Source organism: Neodiprion fabricii, chromosome 1 (genome assembly GCF_021155785.1).
Source record: "Neodiprion fabricii isolate iyNeoFabr1 chromosome 1, iyNeoFabr1.1, whole genome shotgun sequence".
In the NCBI taxonomy this organism is placed as follows: domain Eukaryota; kingdom Metazoa; phylum Arthropoda; class Insecta; order Hymenoptera; family Diprionidae; genus Neodiprion; species Neodiprion fabricii.
Genome location: NC_060239.1, coordinates 10,966,729 through 10,988,748, shown reverse-complemented (window position 1 = coordinate 10,988,748; position 22,020 = coordinate 10,966,729). Strand labels below are relative to the sequence as shown.

Genomic DNA, 22,020 nt, shown 5'->3' with positions numbered 1-22,020 from the left:
TGCAGTTACTTGATGCACTCATGCTAATTCTATTGATTTCTGATAGTAAGTTGAACACTGATCACATCTTGGTGCATGATTCAATTACGGAGTCTCAATGTGAATTATTGGATCTACACAAGACGGAAGTTGTTAATTCTCGCGTTGTCACGACGAAATATTCCACGCGTTTATCGGCACAAGTAGTAAAATATTCGCCAGCATTGTAACTTGCACTCGACCAGCTTCGCGTGGTTAAGGTTTTCCCCCCTGGGACAAGAAAAAGTGATAAGACAAAAGAAAAACCAGCAAAGAGAATAAAAGATTTAATCTTATTGGCACTAGTAGAGAGTGCACCACTCTATACTTGGGCGACTTTCGAGAAGTGTCGTTTATTTAGGAGTGTGTGGGTTGGAGTCTGGGAACTGCTTCCAGTTGATTTATGACTTTGACGTTTGCGGACGATTCTATCCAGCAGTCGTGACTGCCACGGGCAACGACTTTTACTGTAATAGGAGTGTCAATGTCTTCGAAATTTCGAAAATATCCCAAGTTAGATGGAGTACTGTCGTTCCGAGTGTCTGTCTTTAGTGAATTCCTATTGCAGCTGGTGCAATCGACCGATGATCGATGATCAACGAAGTGCCAAATCCTTGGCAAACATAACTTAGTCATGAAATTACAGATTTATAATTATCGCAACTGACGAATTACTGCGACATTGTCATACATAGCCGATCGGATTCATAAAGTTTTACATTGATCATGGTTTAGTCCTGAAATTTGGAGAGATTCATATCCAAGATCTCCAAATCGACACTAATATAATACTGGATCTTGAATGGTGCGAAAATGGAACGTCGGCGACTTTGCCTTGTCATTATTGAGCAGTCTCGAATACCTAGACATGAAAAAAGTGATGAAATAAACAGAAAGAAAGCGTGGTCTGTGTGTGAGGGCGTGAATGTAACAGATTTTTTGTCAAACGATAAACCGAGAACAGACTAACCGGTTTATATAAAAATATGTCATATTATTTGGTCTCATTCGATGTAAATCTAATCAGACTGCAAGCAAATATTGCTTCAGCAATTTCTAAATCTTTTTCAGAAATGATTTTGATCTTTTATTCAACTATACTTCACGATTCAATAATGCGATTCAGACACAGCGTATTGGTTGAATTCGTTTTATATCTTACATCTAATAAAGTTTTTAATTCGATGTAATCAACTCATTTTCAATCGTATCTTTTGATTTATTCACAATTTAAAAAATCTAGGATTGCTTTTTTCGTTGCAGCTGACTTTACCTCACAATTGTTTGAAAACATATTGCAAAAAAATTATTTACTACAACCAGATGATATATATTGACTACCACGAACTTTATATATTCCTGCGAAAGGTATATAAAGATGAGTTACGAATCTCGGAAAGACGACTGAAATCGTTTCAGATCCTATTAATTTTAATCATGTCATTCGCCTTGTTTATCTGTTCTTATTCGTTTCCTTTGAGCATGGAATATTCTTGGAGAGTTTCTGATATGTAATGATTGGCTTCAAAATCACTGAACAAATAACATATCATAATTAGCAAATCAGTTGTTCGTCTGCTTGTATGTGAAACATGCACATCATACAAGCGTAAAAATAAGTCTGTTACAACTTAATACAAATACCTCTAACATAATACAATTGTAGACGTAAGTCCGTTACGACCTAACAAGTAATCCTGCAACGTCATCATACGGTAAAGATATTTGAGGGGGGATGACTCGAAGTGATTTTCGCTCAGTATACGATTCTAAGTTGGTCGATTCCATCAGTCTTGACGACCTCCTAGCCACAGACCGACGTGCATATGACGATGGTTTCGTTCAACGGGACAAAATGTCTACTTGCGACATTGTTACTGAGCATCTCTTCACGTCCAGTTTATACCCAAGCAGAAAGTACCAGTCAACCAGAAGTGACCATTACTCAGGGTAACCTACGAGGCAAAATATTGACCACCCACAATGGTCGTAATATATCGGCTTTTTTGGGAATCCCTTATGCGCAACCCCCGACTGGATCCCTCAGGTACGTAAGCAAACAAATTTAAAAATCATTTATCTGATGCTTTTTTAGATCATAAATTTGAGCCGATGACTTTTCATGTATTTGCACTTTGCTCACGTTTAATCTAATCGGTGGAGATTTAATCGATTGTATGGAAAAGAATTTTGCAGACACTATTTTACGATTTTGTTTCTATTGATTTCATTCGATTCTATAGAATCGTTCCTACAGCTGCCACAATGAGACAGGTTTACAGAATCAGACGGAGATTATACTTGTAACAATGAAAAACTTGTTGGATGCCTTTCAGCGACCGTACATCAAGTGGAAAAAAAAAGTTTGACTTTATCGTGTACTTTTGTTACTTACTTTAAACCTAAGAGATTACTGCGGTATTTAATGCGATTTTTTTCTATGCGGGATAAAATGATCTGTGAAATTGATCTCAATATTAGTTTTCAATGCTACGGGGTGCAGGATATTCTTGCTGTGAAAAAATTTCTGACGAATCGGGCGTTTTGTGAATTTGATTTCTTTGGAATCGGTACCCCCCTCCCCCCTCGATACGTCCAAGAAAAAAAAACCAGATTTATTACCAGTGAACGGAGGATTTTTTTGTGAAACGAAAAATTGGTGATCACCCTTAATTTTTTCGATATACCCAAGATGTAAATATTCGCGGATTGAAATGCAGTCACTCTTTCTCATTATCACGATGCACAGAATTTGCAAGACCGAGCATTCAAGCAGTCCGAATGACGATATATTTGTAAAATTTGATACTTGCGGCTGTAAGTACTCTCGCATATTAATAACTCTCGTTCTGTAGGCCATATTTCCAATTTACAGATTCGCCGATCCAGTGGCCGCGGATGGTTGGAACGGGACGCGGAACGCTATTGTAGATCCAAGCATGTGCCCACAAGTATTAGCTGGTATAAAGTTGGGGCAAGAGGACTGTTTGTACCTGAATGTGTACACGCCAAAGGCAAGTACTTACAGAAAATAACGTTACGTTATGTATACTTTAAAAAGACTGCCAAGTAAGCAGGTGAACGCATGGGTTTGAAATTTTAGCGTTTCAAACTAGGTCGGAAGGTAAATAGTTACATACACGTGGTTATATACATATACGTAACTTGATCAATTCATTGAGCATTCTATACATTCAGCTTTTCGAAAATACATGCTCGACGATACTTCCCGTGATGGTGTTCATTTACGGCGGATCATACCTCTCCGGATCGTCACACACCTATGGCCCAGTATACATTGCGGACAAAGATGTGATTTTGGTTACTTTTAACTATCGCTTGGGTCCAATGGGGTTTTTGAGCACCGGTGATGAGGTGGCGTCAGGAAATTGGGGACTTAAGGATCAGGTCCTTGCACTGAAATGGGTTCGTAATAACATAGGAAATTTCGGCGGTGATCCCGATCACGTAACAATCTTCGGAGAAAGTGCAGGCGCTGCTTCCGTTCATCTCCTGACGCTTTCAAATTCGACAACTGGTGAGAAACTTAGAATTAGTTAAAAGTAGACATACGGCGTAATTAAGTCAAGTCAGGGAACACAAATATTTCCTGAATTAATCCGCAGCGCATTTTAAATTATCCATACATAACTTTCCACGTCAACAGGGCTCTTTCACAAATTCATAACGCAAAGCGGATCCGCCTTATCACCATGGGCATATATGCCCAGAGCCGCTTATGCGGATCGCGCTTTTGAACTTGGCGGCTATGTCGGATGTTCAAATGCCACGACGGAATCCCTCGTCGACTGCCTGCGGGAAACCAACATTTCGGACATCTTAGGCGTGTATTCTGAATTTTACACCTGGCGATCGCATCCGTCAGTCGTCTGGGCTGCGACCGATGAGCCAGACGTGGAAGGCGCGTTTCTTACAGACAGCCCTACAAATTTGATCAACGCCGGTAAGATCCGCGATATACCGTGGATGACTGGCACCAACCGAGACGAAGGACTGTTCATAACTACAGGCAAGTATAGGCAAGAATAAGTGTGGATACAACGTTTCGATCATTGCTGGTATATCAAGTTCGACGATCTGCAGCCATATCAAATATTGCGCCAGGTTGCTCTAAATTTTTATCCAATATTCACTGGCAGTATACCACCGATTCAATTAAACCTCGCAATGATCAGTTTCACGTGAAAAACAACCTCATTTAAGCCTTGGAAGCATCAGTAGTATCGTCTGTAACTCTGTAGTAATCAGTATAAATTCTTTTCATATATCTGAAACCTGTTTTCCTCAACGTACTTAAATTAGAACTCTACGAAAATGAGACGCTCTTGAATGACTTCGTGGAGAACGTCGACTCCGTCTTGCCGGTCTTGTTAAGCCTGACGTATCAGGAGGATTCGGGAGCTGCTTGGGTTAAATCCATAAAGTCGTTCTACTTCAACGATGATTTCTCAACTAACAAAACCGAGGTGGGAATTTTGAAAGAATAGAAACGTGTAAAACTTTACTGTGCATACTAAAACAGTATTTTTCATCTGCCCGCAGATACTCGACAATCTTACGAGGCTCATAAGTGACGCTCGCTACATATATCCAAATTACGCTGCGCTCCAACGGCAGCTTGATCTAGCAGTAAATCCGCAATATTTGTACACCTTCAATTACTTGGGTTCCCTCAGTTTCACTTTCTTTTACGGTGGCTCTACGGTGGAATATGGTGTGGCACATGGGGATGATCTCATTTACCTATTTCCAGTCGAATCTACGTTCCAAATTTTTAAGAAAACCATGAGCAGTGCTGATTTGGAAATGGTGGAAACGATGGTAGAGCTGTGGACGTCCTTTGCAATCAATGGGTACGAGGTTAACATAAATATTATTATTTTGTGCCAATAGGCCGGTAATTCCTAGCCGTTTAAATAGTTAAACAATAATCGTATTTTCAGAACACCCGCTATTTCCGATGTCAAGGGAACTACGACATGGACGCAGTACTCAATCGACGACAACTACCTTCAGATCGGAGATGGTTCGGAACTTGGAACTGAAGTAAAAAGTGGTTTTTTAGAAGAACGAATGCAATTCTGGGCTAATCTGAACGCGAATTCGAGCGCTGTAGCAAACTAAGGTTTTCGGCTTACGTTTGTATTTTTCATGTAATGTAAGAACGTTTTACCAATCTTTTTTGTCTGTGTTATGTACGTAAAATAATCGCTCTTGCGGCAGTACAAAAGAACCCATCGAAATACAAAAAAGTGTACTTTTCTACGCTAATACTAAAAAGCGTTCTTTTCAATACTCTGCCAGAGTGAAAAAATAAATTGTAAATCATACTTTTCTTATATAAAGTATACTGTGAACCAAACTAATTACACTTGGCGTATCTTATGATCTTGATGAACAATCTATTATTATCAAGCTGAGCCTGAAATAAAGGTGACCACATTCGAAGTTCTTATTGTAATTATTATAACTCGGATTAATGACATTAAATGTGTAATGAAAGGGATTGAACATTTGATAATTACCGATAGAATGCTGTATCGTTTTCAAATCAATATTTTTTTCTCAAGTACCTTCAGCTACTTACGAAATAAAATTTAATATGTTTTGGCTACGTCAGGGTGTATATTGTAAACCATAACAAAAAATCCCCGGTCTTTTGCGAACTTCTTGACTAGATTTTTTTTTCGCCGGTACCTTGACATTGATCGCTGGTATCACTAAACGGTTAGTATTGAATAAATGACAATCATTCAATATATTGCATTTTGCAGGTATTCTACACACAGTGCTGCATAACATTGAATTTTCGTTTCAATGTAAATAATTTAAAGTTTAGGAAATATGGAATTCCGATGAAATTATACATTTATGCAGCAAAGCTTTAAATTTTGACTGACAGACTGACTAATATTTTTCTGAAGAGCCATCATTCGGCTCCTGTAAATCCGAAAACGTAAACATTTATCGAAATTGGAAAAAGTTGTTTTCGACCGAAATTAGTCCTTTTTCTTTACCACCATCTCTAAAGAAAACTAAAAATATTGTACATCTATTTTCGCAGAATCAAGCACTCTGCATATACCTCCTAAAAACTATTCGATTCCGATTTAAAAGTAAGTTATTTTGGAAGTGATTCCGATAAGACAAGATCACATACTACCCCATCATGGATTTTTTAGGATTCCATAGTCGTGAGAAATTCAAATTTAGTTACAGAACATCAATATCAGCTCTTTTTACCATTAATTGTTCATTGAAAATTAAAAAGACTTGGGCTGATTTTGTTTCTCCCTTATCTCTTCTTGCATTTACCATAATAAATAAAGAAACAAAGCAAGCATAGAGCTTCTATGGGCCGTGAGACTGATTCGATTTGTAACAAAGAGAATTCTTTTTATCGACTTCAGTTGTGGGCTAGTTAGGAAAAATGTCAAATAAGATCCCGAAGTACCAGTAATTTTTTAAAAAATTCTCCAATTTTTCCCGGGGCGTGTACACCCTGTATAAATGAAATGATTTCCGCGCTATGCGATAATTTTTAATATTCACGGTATTTTACGCTTCATTTTATTCTTACGTCAGAATGAATTTGAACGCGTTCCTAAATTTAACCCATAAGCAACGCAGCCAGAAATGTGTTACAGAGTTCCCCCGCTACAGGAAAACAGCCACGGGGCACAATCAATGGGAGCCCTGATTCATCGTCGCGAATAAAATAATCTAACGATCGAGCGATAAGGCGCGGTGTTGTTCCACCTGGTTAAATTCTGGTCAACGAACGATCAGGGGACGAGATTCACACAGCTCACGTGGCATCATAGTTGTCGATTCGATTTTAGAAACGAACTCCAGCTCGCGGCTGGTAAGTCCTAGGACGTTATTTCCTTCTCGGCATCACGCTCGTCCTCGTTAACTACAACAACTTCACTTGAGTGAGTCTTGATTCCCCCCAGTCAAACCGCATAATAGACATCAGATAATGGTGTACGGTGCCCACTCAGCATTACGATCGTTTAAACGACGTCAACTGGAAATTGATGAATTTTGTAGGAAACAATTAGGCGAGAAGTGGTTAAACTTCGGCCAGTGGATCAGTACGAGCTCATTTATGTCAATGTCACGGTGAATCCAAGTTCAATAATTTAACGATCCCCGAAGTCGAGCCAACTGACAAGCCGGTAGTGCTGCTTTTCCGCGATCTTCGCGAATTAACGAGGCTGAAGTTGGTAACGTTATCGTAACAAAACATTGAGGAAAACATTACTATTTTATTATATTTGCAAGGACTTTGAAAAAACTGAGATTCCAGAATATGAGTCTATGTCTTGTATCATTACAATTTACTTAATTTCAAACAATTCCACACTTGCAAAATAAGAATTTTTCCTCAGCATAAATCGTTACGATAACGTTAACGACTTCAATATGATACCAACTGAGGATTGATTGTTCAAATTGCTTATGACTAATAATGAGCATGGAGGTAGATTTATCTCTGAGAGTGCTGAACGAGCTAGTGAGTCGTTAGGAAGTAGCAGGTGGTGATCGACTGAGATCATGAGACGCATCATCGGACGCGTATTTAGTCTTTGGACTATACACGCTACGCGATCTCAAGATCCGGCTGTCTTTGAGCACACAGCGTCTATCAAGGGCCTCAGTGTCTTTAACCTGTGACCTTCGGTGCTGTGGCTAAGGCCAAAGAGGGGAACCTGGACGTCGCAATTCCCATTGCAGTACGTCGAGGGTCGGGATCTAGGTTCAGGTTATCTGTGCGCCATTATCTGCCGCAAACGGTGCACAATGGAACCGCTTACTAAGCACGTCCTAGAGCGTCGCTACCACGTGTGGCTCTCTTCCGCTGAGCCAACTTCACCTATGATGTAGTTGGTTGAAAAAGAGACGCTTGCAGTTCCGCCTGCAAACAATAAAAAACGCTTGCGAGTGTTTCGAAACTTGGAGAAGGGAAAAGTCGACCAATAGGAGGGCTGGTGATCGACCGATTAAACCGCGAGCATGATGCATGTATCAGGATCTGTTTTTGGCGGTGGTTAATGGTTCTAATATAACGGTTACAATTCATTTTTCTTCTTTACTTCAACTTTTTTTCGACCGATTACGCTTTCCGGAATTCAGTCGACTCGTAATTATTCCCGCAAACTCAATTGTAGGCTGGGGTTGAGTTGAAAGAAGCTTTTGCCGATCGTCGCAGTCGTTAGGGTGATCGCAATGATGCCAAAGAGTGCACGGCGTGTGGAGAAGGGATCGCGAAATTCGAAGCCAACTTGGAAGTGAATTAACGCTTCGGTAGCAACGTGCTCCCATTAATTCCTTCGTCTTGGCACAGACTGTAAAGCTACGACCACAAAGCATCTTGGTAACGATGGTGAGTCGCATCTGACGATGAACTGCAGCAGAGGTCGATGAGGGTATTGAATCTCTTTTCATCATCGTCACCAATCACGCTCTGCGATTTGTCCCAAGTCGATCAACGGGATGTTAACATTAACAAGCTACGGCTAAGTGAGGGATTTCTTGGACTTACGATCCCCGGTGTGCGGGTAACAGACTGCGGTACACGATGCGACTTCCTGCTAACTGTCTTTTACCCCTGGACCTTCACCTCCGGGCGGTACAAAATACCAGACCAACATTCAACGACCCCCAACAAGGCTGATTCGTTCCTTTCTGTGGTAGGAAGGACTGTATATCCCATGAATCATATGCGAGGGCTAGGAGGTGGGGGGTCCAAGGGTTTGGGTGTAACCTGCGGAACAGCTTAAAGGGTCACAGCCTTCAAGGTTACTGCCCACAGAGTCGTTCCATCCATTTTAAACTTCCTGTACCGACACTGCGTTCGGGATAATTATAATGAGTAGAAACTTCTGTCAAGATTTTTACCTGACTGTACCTACGACTGTCCCTTTAACCTTCATTACAATATCTTCGATCATCCGTCCACCACTGCAGAGCTCCGTAGAACGGCCCTATTATGATCCGTTTTACTGGCTGTATGTTCGTCGAAAGAATAGTCATTCAAAGCGAGTCTTTGTCTTCGGATTCAATTCATCAAATTTTACGGTGGTAAAAGACGTTGTATGATCAATTCATTTCCACTATTATACTGAAACAAGCAGCAAGAAGGCGTGGTCTGTGTATAAGCGTGTGTATGAAACAGATTTTCGTCCAACGGCGAACCGAGAACGACTCAACCGGCTTAGATAAAAATATGCCATTTCATTTGGTCTGATTAGATGTAAATCTAATCAGACTAACAGCAAATAATGCTCCAGAAATTTTTTAATCAATTTTAGAAACGATGTTGATTTTTTATTCAACTTTATTTCACGATTCAATAATGCGATTTGGACACAGCGTATTGGTTTAACTTACATCCAATGATATTGTTAATTGGATTTAAACAACTTATTGTGAACCGTATCTTTTCAGTTATTGACAATTAAAACACTTTAGGATTAATTTATTTCATAGCAGCTGACTTTACCTCAAGATTGTTTGAAAACCTATTGCAGTGAAATTATTTACTGCAGCCAGATGATATATTTTGACTTCCACGACGTTTATATATTCCTGCAAAAGCTATTTAGAGATGTATTGAAAATCTCAGAAAGACGATTGAAATCGTATCGGATCGTATCGTATTGCTTATCAGTTTTTATTCGTATTCTTTAAGGATGGAATAATCTTGGAGAGTTTCTGCTATGTGATAATGAGATTCAGAGTCAATGAGCGAATAAAATATCATAGTTGGCAGATAAGTGGTTCGTCTGCTTGTATGTGTGACATGCACATCATACAAGTGTAAGAATAAGTCCGTTATAAATCACTCGAAGTGATTTTCGCTCAGTATACGATTTTAAGTTGGTCGATTCCATCAGTCTTGACGACCTCCGCGCCACAGATCGACGTGCATATGACGATGGTTTCGTTCAACGGGATGAAATGTCTACTTGCGACATTGTTACTGAGCATCTCTTCACGTCCAGTTTATACCCAAGCAGAAAGTACCAGTCAACCACAAGTGACCATTACTCAGGGTAACCTACGAGGCAAAATATTGACCACTCACAATGGTCGTAATATATCGGCTTTTTTGGGAATCCCTTATGCGCAACCCCCGACGGGATCCCTCAGGTACGTGAGCACACAAATTTAAAAACCATTTATCTGATACTTTTTTGAATCATAACGTTTTCATGTATTTGCACTTTGCTGACGTTTAATATAATCGGTGGAAATTTAATCGAATGTATGGAAATGAATTTTGCAGACACTATTTTACGATTTTGTTTCTATTGATTTCATTCGATTCTATAGAATCGTTCCTACAGCTGCCACAATGAGACAGGTTTACAGAATCAGACGGAGATTATACTTGTAACAATGAAAAACTTGTTGGATGCCTTTCAGCGACCGTACATCAAGTGGAAAAAAAAAGTTTGACTTTATCGTGTACTTTTGTTACTTACTTTGAATCTAATAGATGACTGCGGTATTTAATGCGATTTTTTTCTATGCGGGATAAAATGATCTGTGAAATTGATCTCAATATTAGTTTTCAATGCTACGGTGTGCAGGATATTCTTGCTGTGAAAAAATTTCTGACGAATCGGGTGTTTTGTGAATTTGATTTCTTTGGAATCGGTACCCCCCTCCCCCCTCGATACGTCCAAGAAAAAAAAAGCAGATTTATTACCAGTGAACGGAGGATTTTTTTGTGAAACGAAAAATTGGTGATCACCCTTAATTTTTTCGATATACCCAAAATGTAAATATTCGCGGATTGAAATGCAGTCACTCTTTCTCATTATCACGATGCACAGAATTTGCAAGACCGAGCATTCAAGCAGTCCGAATGACGATATATTTGTTAAATTTGATACTTGCGGCTGTAAGTACTCTCGCATATTAATAACTCTCGTTCTGTAGGCCATATTTCCAATTTACAGATTCGCCGATCCAGTGGCCGCGGATGGTTGGAACGGGACGCGGAACGCTATTGTAGATCCAAGCATGTGCCCACAAGTATTAGCTGGTATAAAGTTGGGGCAAGAGGACTGTTTGTACCTGAATGTGTACACGCCAAAGGCAAGTACTTACAGAAAATAACGGTACGTTATGTATACATTAAAAAGACTGCCAAGTAAGCAGGTGAACGCATGGGTTTGAAATTTTAGCGTTTCAAACTAGGTCGGAAGGTAAATAGTTACATACACGTGGTTACATACACGTAACTTGATCAATTCATTGAGCATTCTATACATTCAGCTTTTCGAAAATACATGCTCGACGGTACTTCCCGTGATGGTGTTCATTTACGGCGGATCATACCTCTCCGGATCGTCACAGACCTATGGCCCAGTATACATTGCGGACAAAGATGTGATTTTGGTTACTCTTAACTATCGCTTGGGTCCAATGGGGTTTTTGAGCACCGGTGATGAGGTGGCGTCAGGAAATTGGGGACTTAAGGATCAGGTCCTTGCACTGAAATGGGTTCGTAATAACATAGGAAATTTCGGCGGTGATCCCGATCACGTAACAATCTTCGGAGAAAGTGCAGGCGCTGCTTCCGTTCATCTCCTAACGCTTTCAAATTTGACAACTGGTGAGAAACGTAGAATTAGTTAAAAGTAGACATACGGCGTAATTAAGTCAAGTCAGGGAACACAAATATTTCCTGAATTAATCCGCAGCGCATTTTGAATTATCCATACATAACTTTCCACGTCAACAGGGCTCTTTCACAAATTCATAACGCAAAGCGGATCCGCCTTATCACCATGGGCATATATACCCAGAGCCGCTTATGCGGATCGCGCTTTCGAACTTGGCGGCTATGTCGGATGTTCAAATGCCACGACGGAATCCCTCGTCAACTGCCTGCGGGAAACCAACATTTCGGACATCTTAGGCGTGTATTCTAAATTTTACACCTGGCGATCGCAGCCGTCAGTCGTCTGGGCTGCGACCGATGAGCCAGACGTGGAAGGCGCGTTTCTTACAGACAGCCCTACAAATTTGATCAACGCCGGTAAGATCCGCGATATACCGTGGATGACTGGCACCAACCGAGACGAAGGACTGTTCATAACTACAGGCAAGTATAGGCAAGAATAAGTGTGGATACAACGTTTCGATCATTGCTGGTATATCAAGTTCGACGATCTGCAGCCATATCAAATATTGCGCCAGGTTGCCCTAAATTTTTATCCAATCTCCACTGGCAGTATACCACCGATTCAATTAAACCTCGCAATGATCAGTTGCACGTGAAAAACAACCTCATTTAAGCCTTGGAAGCATCAGTAGTATCGTCTGTAACTCTGTAGTAATCAGTATAAATTCTTTTCATATATCTGAAACCTGTTTTCCTCAACGTACTTAAATTAGAACTCTACGAAAATGAGACACTCTTGAATGACTTCGTGGAGAACGTCGACTCCGTCTTGCCGGTTTTGTTAAGCCTGACGTATCAGGAGGATTCGGGGGCTGCTTGGGTTAAATCCATAAAGTCGTTCTACTTCAACGATGATTTCTCAACTAACAAAACCGAGGTGGGAATGTTGAAAGAATCGAAACGTGTGCAACTTTACTATGCATGCTAAAACAGTATTTTTCATCTCCCCGCAGATACTCGACAATCTTACGAGGCTCATAAGTGACGCTCGCTACATATATCCAAATTACGCTGCGCTCCAACAGCAGCTTGATCTAGCAGTAAATCCGCAATATTTGTACAACTTCAATTACTTGGGTTCCCTCAGTTTCACTTTCTTTTACGGTGGCTCTACGGTGGAATATGGTGTGGCACATGGGGATGATCTCATTTACCTATTTCCAGTCGAATCGACGTTCCAAATTTTTAATAAAACCATGAGCAGTGCTGATTTGGAAATGGTGGAAGCGATGGTAGAGCTGTGGACGTCCTTTGCAATCAATGGGTACGAGGTTAACATAAATATTATTAATTTGTGCCAATAGGCCGGTAATTCCTAGCCGTTTAAATAGTTAAACAATAATCGTATTTCCAGAACACCCGCTATTTCCGGTGTCGATGGAACTACGACATGGACGCAGTACTCAATCGACGACAACTACCTTCAGATCGGAGATGGTTCGGAACTTGGAACTGAAGTAAAAAGTGATTTTTTAGAAGAACGAATGCAATTCTGGGCTAATCTGAACGCAAATTCGAGCGCTGTAGCAAACTAAGGTTTTCGGCTGACGTTTGTATTTTTTATGTAATGTAAGAACGTTTTACCAATCTTTTTTGTCTGTGTTATGTACGTAAAATAATCGGCAGTACAAAAGAACGCATCGAAATACAAAAAAGTGCACTTTTCTACGCTAATACTAAAAAGTGTTCTTTTCAATACTCTGCTAGAGTGAAAAAAAATTGTTAACCATACGTTTGTTATATAAAGTATCCTGTGCACCAAACTAATTACGCTCGGCGTATCTTACGTTACTGATGAACAATCCATTATTATCAAGCTGAGCCTGAAATAAAGGTGATCACATTCGAAGTTCTGATTGTAATTATTATAACTCGGATACTGACATTAAATGTGTAATGAAAGGGATTGAACATTTGATAATTACTGATTGAATGCTTAATCGTTTTCAAATCAATATTTTTTTCTCAAGTACCTTCAGCTACTTACGAAATAAAATTTGATATTTTTTGGCTACGTTAGGGTGTACATTGTAAGCCGTAATAAAAAAATCCTGGTTTTTCGCGATCTTCTTGGATGGATTATTTTTCGCTGGTGCTCTGACATTGATCGCTGGTATTATTAAACAGCTGGTATATTGATTAAATACCAATCATTTAATTTATTGCGTTTTGCAGGTATTTAATACATAGTGCTGCATAACATTGCATTTTCGTTTCAATGTAAATAATTTAAAGTTTAGGAAATATGGAATTCCGATGAAATTATACATTCATGCAGCATAGCTTCAAATTTTGACCGACAGGCTGACTAATATTTGTCTAAAAACCTATTTCTCGGCTATTGTGAGTTCGAAAACGTAAACATTCATCGAAATTAGAAATAATTGTGTTTGACCGAAATTAGTATTATTTCGATACCACTATTTTTTTGATTTCTATAACTCTCAAGAAAACTAAAAATATGCTACAGCTATTTTTGCAGAATCAAGCGCCTTGCATAAACATACTGAAAGCCATTCGGTTCCGATTGAAAAATAAAATATTAGAGAATTGATTGTGATCAGAAAAGATCACAGACTATCTTGTCATCGATTTTTTAGGATTCCATAGTTGTGAGAAATTCAAATTTAGCCATAGAACATCGATATCAGCTATTTTCACCATTAAAAGTTACGCGGAATCCAAGTTCAATAATTTAATGATTCGCGAAGTCGATCAAACTGACAAGCCGCTGGTGCTGCTTTTCCGCTATCTTCGCGAATTGACGCAGTTGAAGTTAATAACGTTATCATAACAAAACATCGGGGAACACATTACTATTTTATTATTTTTGCAACGACTTTGAAAAAACTGAGATTTCACAACATGAGCCTATGTCCGGTATCATTACAGTTTACTTAATTTCGAACAATTCGTTAAACGAAAAACGATAGCGGGTGTTTCGAAGATTGGAAAAGGAAAAAGTCAATCAAGAGACGGTCTTGTGATCGACCGATTTTACCGCGAGCATGATGCGTGTGTCAGGTTCAAACCCGTTCTGAGCATGGATCTGTTTTTGGCGGTAGTTAATGGTTCTGATACAATGGTTACAATTCATTTTTCTCCTTCACTTCAACTTTTTTTCAGCTGATTACGCTTTCCGGAATTCAGCCGACTCGTACTTATTCTCGCAAGCTAAATTATAGGCTGGGGTTGAGTTGAAAGAAGCTTCTGCCGATCGTTGCAGTCGTTAGAGTAATCGGATTGATGCCAAAGAGTGCACGCCGTCTGGAGAAGGGATCGCGAAATTCAAAGCCAACTTGGAAGTGAATTAACCCTTCGTTAGCAACGTGCTCCCATTAATTCCTCCGTCTTGGCACGATCTGTAAAGCTACGACCTCAAAGCACCTTGGTAACGATGGTGAGTCGCATCTGACGATGAACTGCAGCAGAGGTCGATGCGGGTATTGAATCTCTTTTCATCATCGTCACCAATCACGCTCTGCGATTTGTCCCAAGTCGATCAACGGGATATTAACATTAACAAGCTACGGCTAAGTGAGGGATTTCTTGGACTTACGATCCCCGGTGTGCGGGTAACAGACTGCGGTACACGATGCGACTTCCTGCTAACTGTCTTTTACCCCTGGACCTTCACCTCCGGGCGGTACAAAATACCAGACCAACATTCAACGACCCCCAACAAGGCTGATTCGTTCCTTTCTGTGGTAGGAAGGACTGTATATCCCATGAATCATATGCGAGGGCTAGGAGGTGGGGGGTCCAAGGGTTTGGGTGTAACCTGCGGAACAGCTTAAAGGGTCACAGCCTTCAAGGTTACTGCCCACAGAGTCGTTCCATCCATTTTAAACTTCCTGTACCGACACTGCGTTCGGGATAATTATAATGAGTAGAAACTTCTGTCAAGATTTTTACCTGACTGTACCTACGACTGTCCCTTTAACCTTCATTACAATATCTTCGATCATCCGTCCACCACTGCAGAGCTCCGTAGAACGGCCCTATTATGATTCGTTTTACTGGCTGTATGTTCGTCGAAAGAATAGTCATTCAAAGCGAGTCTTTGTCTCGGGTTCAATTGATCAAATTTTACGGTGGTAAACGACTTTATAGGTTGAATTCATTTCTACTACCATAATCTGAGCTGATGGTGCTAAGTTTGCGGTCCAATATTGTATCAGCTACAGGATTGTCGCGAAGATCTGGTGAATTTCCAAAGCTTTTCGACCTAAGAATGAACTCCATGTCTGGAAAATTCCAGTGATTGTGTAAAACAGACGACAAATACAGCGACCAGAAAGCTATGAAAATATCTTCGTTACAAGAGGTTATCCTCTTGAAGAATTCAGAAGGTGTACAATGTGTACGTAGTTGAAAAATTCTGACAGCATGGGTATTGTCACGTACCTTTTTTGTCAGAATTTAAGTAAAGAGCATTTCCGTCGCACCATCTCGTTTTTATTACTTCCATCATATCTCTCCGAGAGCTGAACGTGTTTTTCGCTGGCATTAAGAAAAATCTCGTTTAGAAAGTGAGATTGGAGGTGGAAAAGAACCGTACCTAATTAGAATAAAGATGAATAGAAAATTAAAAACTTTTTTCTTCTTCGTCCTAAACAATTCCCATCTATTTTGAACGCGAATATGACTGACATTGCTGTGAAAGTGCGTGGACTGGGCGACGGTGGCGAGTCTTAAGTTAAGAGGATGGTAGTCAAAGCCTGCCGTCTAAACCCTGGCTTAAACGTGGCTGGCTAATTACCAAGTGCCCTCTAAGCAATTTGGCCGAATAAATAAAAGCTCCAATGGCTTCCGAGCATTCGCGTCGAAGCTCTTGCCCGCAGGCGCGGAGATTACTTCGGACCGTTAAGTCGAAGCGCTTGGCTATAACTCAGAGAAAAATATTTCAAATGAAATAAGAATAAAGTAAGAATGGAAGATCGGAACAAAGTAAGGAAAATAAAAGAAGAGAGGAAATCGTTCCAGTCGAAACGTCGTTGGGGAAACGGCCGGTGTACTTGAGCAGAAAAAGGGCATTGATAAAAGTTTCAATCGAGTCTCTCTTCTCTCTCTCTCTCTCTCTTTCTCTCCATTTCCCGAGTATAATATGTATATATGAATCGCGAAGAAAAGTCCGAAGATACATTTTTCCTCACGAATGCGATACCTCGTACCTGTTACGGTTATTTATGTCAGAACTCAAATGTCGGAATTTTCAAGAGCGATGCGACAGCTCGATTCCTTTCCGATTTTAAATCCACTTACGCAAGTATCTGGAAGTCGAGTGCATGGACTAGTATATGATAGAATACTGTAGGAACAGGGCTCAATGACAACCCGAAGGCCTACGATCCTAGACGAGTATCTTGGGATCGAGGAATTGCATTACAAAAATAGTAGAGGGATGAAAATATTTATCTTTGGGTCAAAAACGTCAAAGTTATTTCTAATGCTCCGAAGAGAGCTTTTTCGTACGAACTCTCAACCTCGGTGTTCGCACATATACACGTACAAGAACGCCGTGTCGTCGTCAGTCCACTTTGGCGACCCCGACCCATTCCTCGACCTCGAATATACTTTTCCTATGTTTTTTACCGCCAACAGCCAGGGATTCCCGCAGGCCGAATAAGAATCTGGTCGACTCTTCCCGAGCTCGAGAAACGTTCATCTTGCTCTACAGTCCGCCTAATTCGCAAAAAACCACCGAGGATATAAACGTCAGAGGCAGAACTTGGCCAACCATTCGTCAGCGCTTTTCGGGGATGGATGATTTGACAGGTCAAAAGGCTTGGCTCGTTTGATCAATCGGAAACAAGAATACTCGCTCATGTTAAAACGCGAAAACATCCCAGTCATACGAGTATTTACGGTCATATATAATATTTGTGGACCGTTACAGATCGAGTAACAGGTAGACAATCGTACAAGCGATGACTTCTATTACTCATATTGGACGCAACCGGAAGTGGTTTATACCTACATCAGAAAAAAAAAGTATTTTAGAGCCGAAAGAGTTGATTGATCATGTGTCAAGTTGAAAAGAAAAACGACGCATGCCTGAGGACTGAGAACGGGTGATTCTATTTTTCTATTCACCTACCGAGAGGAAACGGTGAAACTTAGCAGTTTGATGCAAGCGACTGTCTGCAAACGTGAAAAATAATGAAATTCTTTCGGTCGATGAGATCGTTTGGCGGCAATATTTTCGTTTGCAATACAGGGGAGCCAACTTCAATCGGCGTACGCGATGTCAAACTCCCGCGTTAATTGGCGAATTAAAGTTATGTTGTCATTCATAACGACTCATAGGAGTCATCGGTCATTTGTCAGTTGACACTAAAAGTTTTGCAGGTATTTCCGAATCATAACGTCATCTACCTGAAGTCTGCGATAACTAAATAAACTCGTATCACCTGTACATAACCTCCATAAGCCGTGTTTCACAGATCAACCTTACGGGTGGCCAGCCTGACGACCTGGCTCGCGCATGCGCAGTTCGTCACTCGATCTGTTGCGTTTTTACGCTTTTTTCCTGGTATGTAACTAACAAAAATTCGAACTTTATTTGCTTTGCTCGATCGATTTACCCGAATATGATTGCGCATTTATTTTGACGGATATATTTGACCCGTTTTAACCGTCAATATTATTGTTATTGAAAATAATTTTTTATTTCACTACTGTAAACAGTAATTTGACTCGGGATTCCGCACTGCAATAAACAAAATGAAAATTGAACTTTCGCGTATAATATCTATCGTTTTTTACACGACCCACATGTAATTTACATGACACCGCGAAGTGACATGTCATGGAGCTGCACAACCTACCACAGGGTAGTGGCAGGCAACACATGCACGCGCACACACACGCATACAAAATGTGGCCACGCGTACAATCGATTTATAGTGGGTCCCGCAAGGTGTAACTTATGACTGGGAAAGGAGAAAAAAGAAAAAATTGCTGCGTAAAAAATCACCCCAGTCAAGCACAAGGCCTTGCTTTCCCTCGATCGATGGGATAGATATAGATATGTATGTACGTAAAACGTGAGGGTAGTAAAAAAAGTTGAAAGCTGCTGCCTGAGAATAAATTTTATGAAAATTGTATATTTTGATTTTAATTTTTTTTTTTTTCTACTTCCATCTACCGCAGGATTTCATATAATTCCCGCGAAGAAAAACATTTTCCCATCTAGTTGAATCTGAACCCTTGTTAGAAATAGATAAAAATTATGTTTCAATACAGATAAAATACATTGTTGACCTGTTATTTTAATATCTGTGACTGTGATGAAAATCCAACTGCCGGAAATTACGAACAAGCGAAAGAAAAGTAGAATAAAACTTGACCGATTGGTTATCGTAAGAATAAAATGCGATTGCTACGAGGGTGCTCGTTGCATTTTAATATACGACTGAACTATCCAATAAAATACAAATTCTTTGCTTAATTTCCGGTTCATTGGCCACTGGATTTAGCACTAACTTTATGCGATTCGGGCCAAGAGGCAGGGGGCAAAGAAAATGTACGCGATGATATCAACCATGGGTCAAATTTTTATCGGTTGTTTTTGCCACGAGAAGAAGAAAAGAAATGTAGGTTACTCTGTGGGCGGAGGATACCAAACTCGTAAATTAATAGACGCTGTAGCCAGCAGAAACGAAGCGATCAATTCCGCCGACTTTATTAAATCAATATACCAAAAGTCCCCTTCGTAGAAATTTTTGCTTATTCTATAAATAATGGGATCCGGATTTTAAGGCAACGGATTTTTTTGTGTCGAGTTATCGTTTTGGCCTCTTTTTCTTCTTTGTATTCCTTGATTACAAACACCGGTAAGAAGCATCAGAATTCTATGATCACGTGCAATGAACTCTTAACGAGAAGTTATCGACTCTAACATTTCGAGCTCGAATCGGGGCTGCAGATCGTGTAGATTGCAATTAGCTCGAGAGTACGGTTCGTAATTAAAAGTTTAGAATAAATCGTAAGTTGAACGTACGATGGTGAAAATTGAAGATTAAAGTTAAATCACAACGAAACAATAGAAATAAATGCGTAAATAATTATTGTAGCTGAACACGTGCAGTTTTCACGTGAATTTATTTATGTGGCTCAACATCGATGCCGGGGCTTCATGAATATCCCATAACAAGGTCCTCGAGTCCATGCCCTTGCATGGCTTACAAGTCCCTTTAATTAGAGACTCGAGCTTTGATTACCTCCGCTAAGCTCGGCTTGTTGAATTACCACAGTCGCGACCTTGCGATCAAGGATCATAAGTCTACTCCTCGGCGTTAATTAACGATTAAAAATATAACCCACTCCTTGTTCAACATTTTCAAGTGTAATTTAGCCCTGTGCTGGTATCTCGCTAACATGTCATGTCGAATTACGAATTATTTATTCTGGTTGTTACTCTGGTACCGTGAATCGGGTAATCTAAACAGCTGTGGAGCAATGCGTAATTCAATATCGTCGTGAACGAGACGTGAATAAACTTATACAGAGTTAAATGTGCACACTGAGAAAACTGATTATTTAGGAAAAAAGGAACGTTGATTTTTCTTCGATCCGTGAGACGAATAACTGGTTGCATAAATTGTGTGAAAATTTTGTGAAAGAATATGTAAACAACTTATTCTATCGTACTTCGTATCAATTTTTTACACTTTGAACGAACAATTGTAAAACGTGCTTACATGTTTTTAAATCTTCCGTCGATCCGTTTCTTATTATTCATCAAATATCTTTGAGCTGATAATAACAAGTCAATTTCATACGATTCAAAAAGAAGTATTAAAAATTCGTTGCTTTCGATTAGCGTGATAGCGTCGTGCCATTTTCAAAAATCCAATCCTTTGCTCTCATGTTCACGTAACTGATTCCGAAAAATTTTATCATAAACAGAGAGTGTTAATAGGTTCCAAAAATACTTGAATATTAATGGTTTGTTGATGAAAAGTATTTTTCTGAAAGGCATCACAATCGGAAAAATGACGACTAATCGTGCTTCAAGTTCGATTTTTTTAAATTTTCGTTTTGAAGTACGGTTTACAAAAATTCATCAATTGAAATAAAGAAAAAAAAAAAAAAAAAAAAAAAAAAAACCGGATTTAGAAAAAAAGATTTTGAAAAAGCAGGTTGAACAAACATAAGTGCAAACGCATATTAATTGAATACGATGACGGTATTTTTTTCATCATCCCTCAACGACCGTCTGCAGCAAGCATAATCGAGTCGAATTGAAACATGCGACCTTGGTTTGCCTTGGAGGTAAATATTTCGCTCGATACCCGGGACGAACAGGGTACGAAATTAATTTCGTATGTAGCCAGGATCTCGGCACGTGCTTAGCTATGAATTCGTAACTCGTACCTACGCCGAGAGCCTCGAAATGCGGTTGAATTTGACGTAGCTATGAGCGCGAGTACCAGTAAACTTGAATATTCTTTCGGGGCGCCGATCTTTTCGGTTATTTTGACTCCGCCTTGATTATTTCATCAGCAATCGGCGGCTGGATAAAAATCCTAGGGAGTAAAAAGCGGCGCAACATCAGCTACGAAATTTCGGTCATCCTCCCGGGATGATCGAGGTCAGGGGTTTATTTCGAGGTGAAGAATCGGGGTGAAATGAGAACATGCGGGGTTGAAGTTCCGAATTTAAAAGTTCCGAAACCGCTAATTCCGAATTATTTCGTGGCGAAACTGGAAGTGAAGAAATCAAACATTTTAACTTTGTTATGAAACAACAAAGTTTCGAATGGTCGGAAACGCGACGGCTCAAAGTCTCAAAGTTCCGAAATGCAAGATTCCAAAAATTCAAGTTACGATAGAGGCAAATTCCTAAAAACAAATTTGCGATAGAGCAAAACTCCGAAAAATTAAAATACGCCCATATAGCGTAGTTTACTCAACGAATAGGTGTAAAAAATTAGAAAAATCTAAAATCAGAATAACCAGGATTCCGAATGTAAAAATATCGAAAATCCAAAACAAAGCAAGATCAAACCAGCGAAATTTCACCATCATTTCAAAATCTTGGATCATTTAGAATTTCGATGTATGAAATTTTTAAATTGTCTCATTTTCGCATTTTGTCCTTTGAGAATTTTGCCCTTTCGAAACTTCGAGCTTCGGCTTTCGGACCACTTGTGACAAAAAAAATCGAAATTTGGCGCTTTCGGCACGTTTTAAATTCGGAATTTAAACCTGGTCGTAAATCAGGGAATGCAGGCGGTGAGTCTGGACTCAAAAATAGCAGATGCCGAGATG

At 39.8% G+C, this 22,020-nt stretch overlaps 3 protein-coding genes across 4 annotated transcripts in view; 2 read left to right on the top strand and 1 right to left on the bottom strand.

Annotated features, from left to right (window-relative positions):
• Window positions 1-22,020, bottom strand: part of LOC124185182 — a 164,751-nt gene that overhangs the window by 20,482 nt on the left and 122,249 nt on the right. The window lies entirely within an intron of this gene.
• LOC124185346 (venom carboxylesterase-6-like) lies at window positions 1,777-5,705 on the top strand. Its single transcript, XM_046576058.1, has 7 exons — window positions 1,777-2,065; window positions 2,894-3,032; window positions 3,217-3,556; window positions 3,686-4,048; window positions 4,342-4,505; window positions 4,582-4,892; window positions 4,983-5,705. The coding sequence occupies exons 1-7, from the start codon at window positions 1,845-1,847 to the stop codon at window positions 5,161-5,163; spliced, it is 1,719 nt and encodes a 572-aa protein (XP_046432014.1). The 5' UTR covers window positions 1,777-1,844; the 3' UTR covers window positions 5,164-5,705.
• On the top strand, window positions 9,856-13,592 carry LOC124185286 (venom carboxylesterase-6-like). Its single transcript, XM_046575931.1, has 7 exons — window positions 9,856-10,197; window positions 11,013-11,151; window positions 11,332-11,671; window positions 11,801-12,163; window positions 12,457-12,620; window positions 12,697-13,007; window positions 13,098-13,592. Exons 1-7 carry the CDS (start codon window positions 9,977-9,979, stop codon window positions 13,276-13,278), a joined length of 1,719 nt encoding a protein of 572 aa, XP_046431887.1. The 5' UTR covers window positions 9,856-9,976; the 3' UTR covers window positions 13,279-13,592.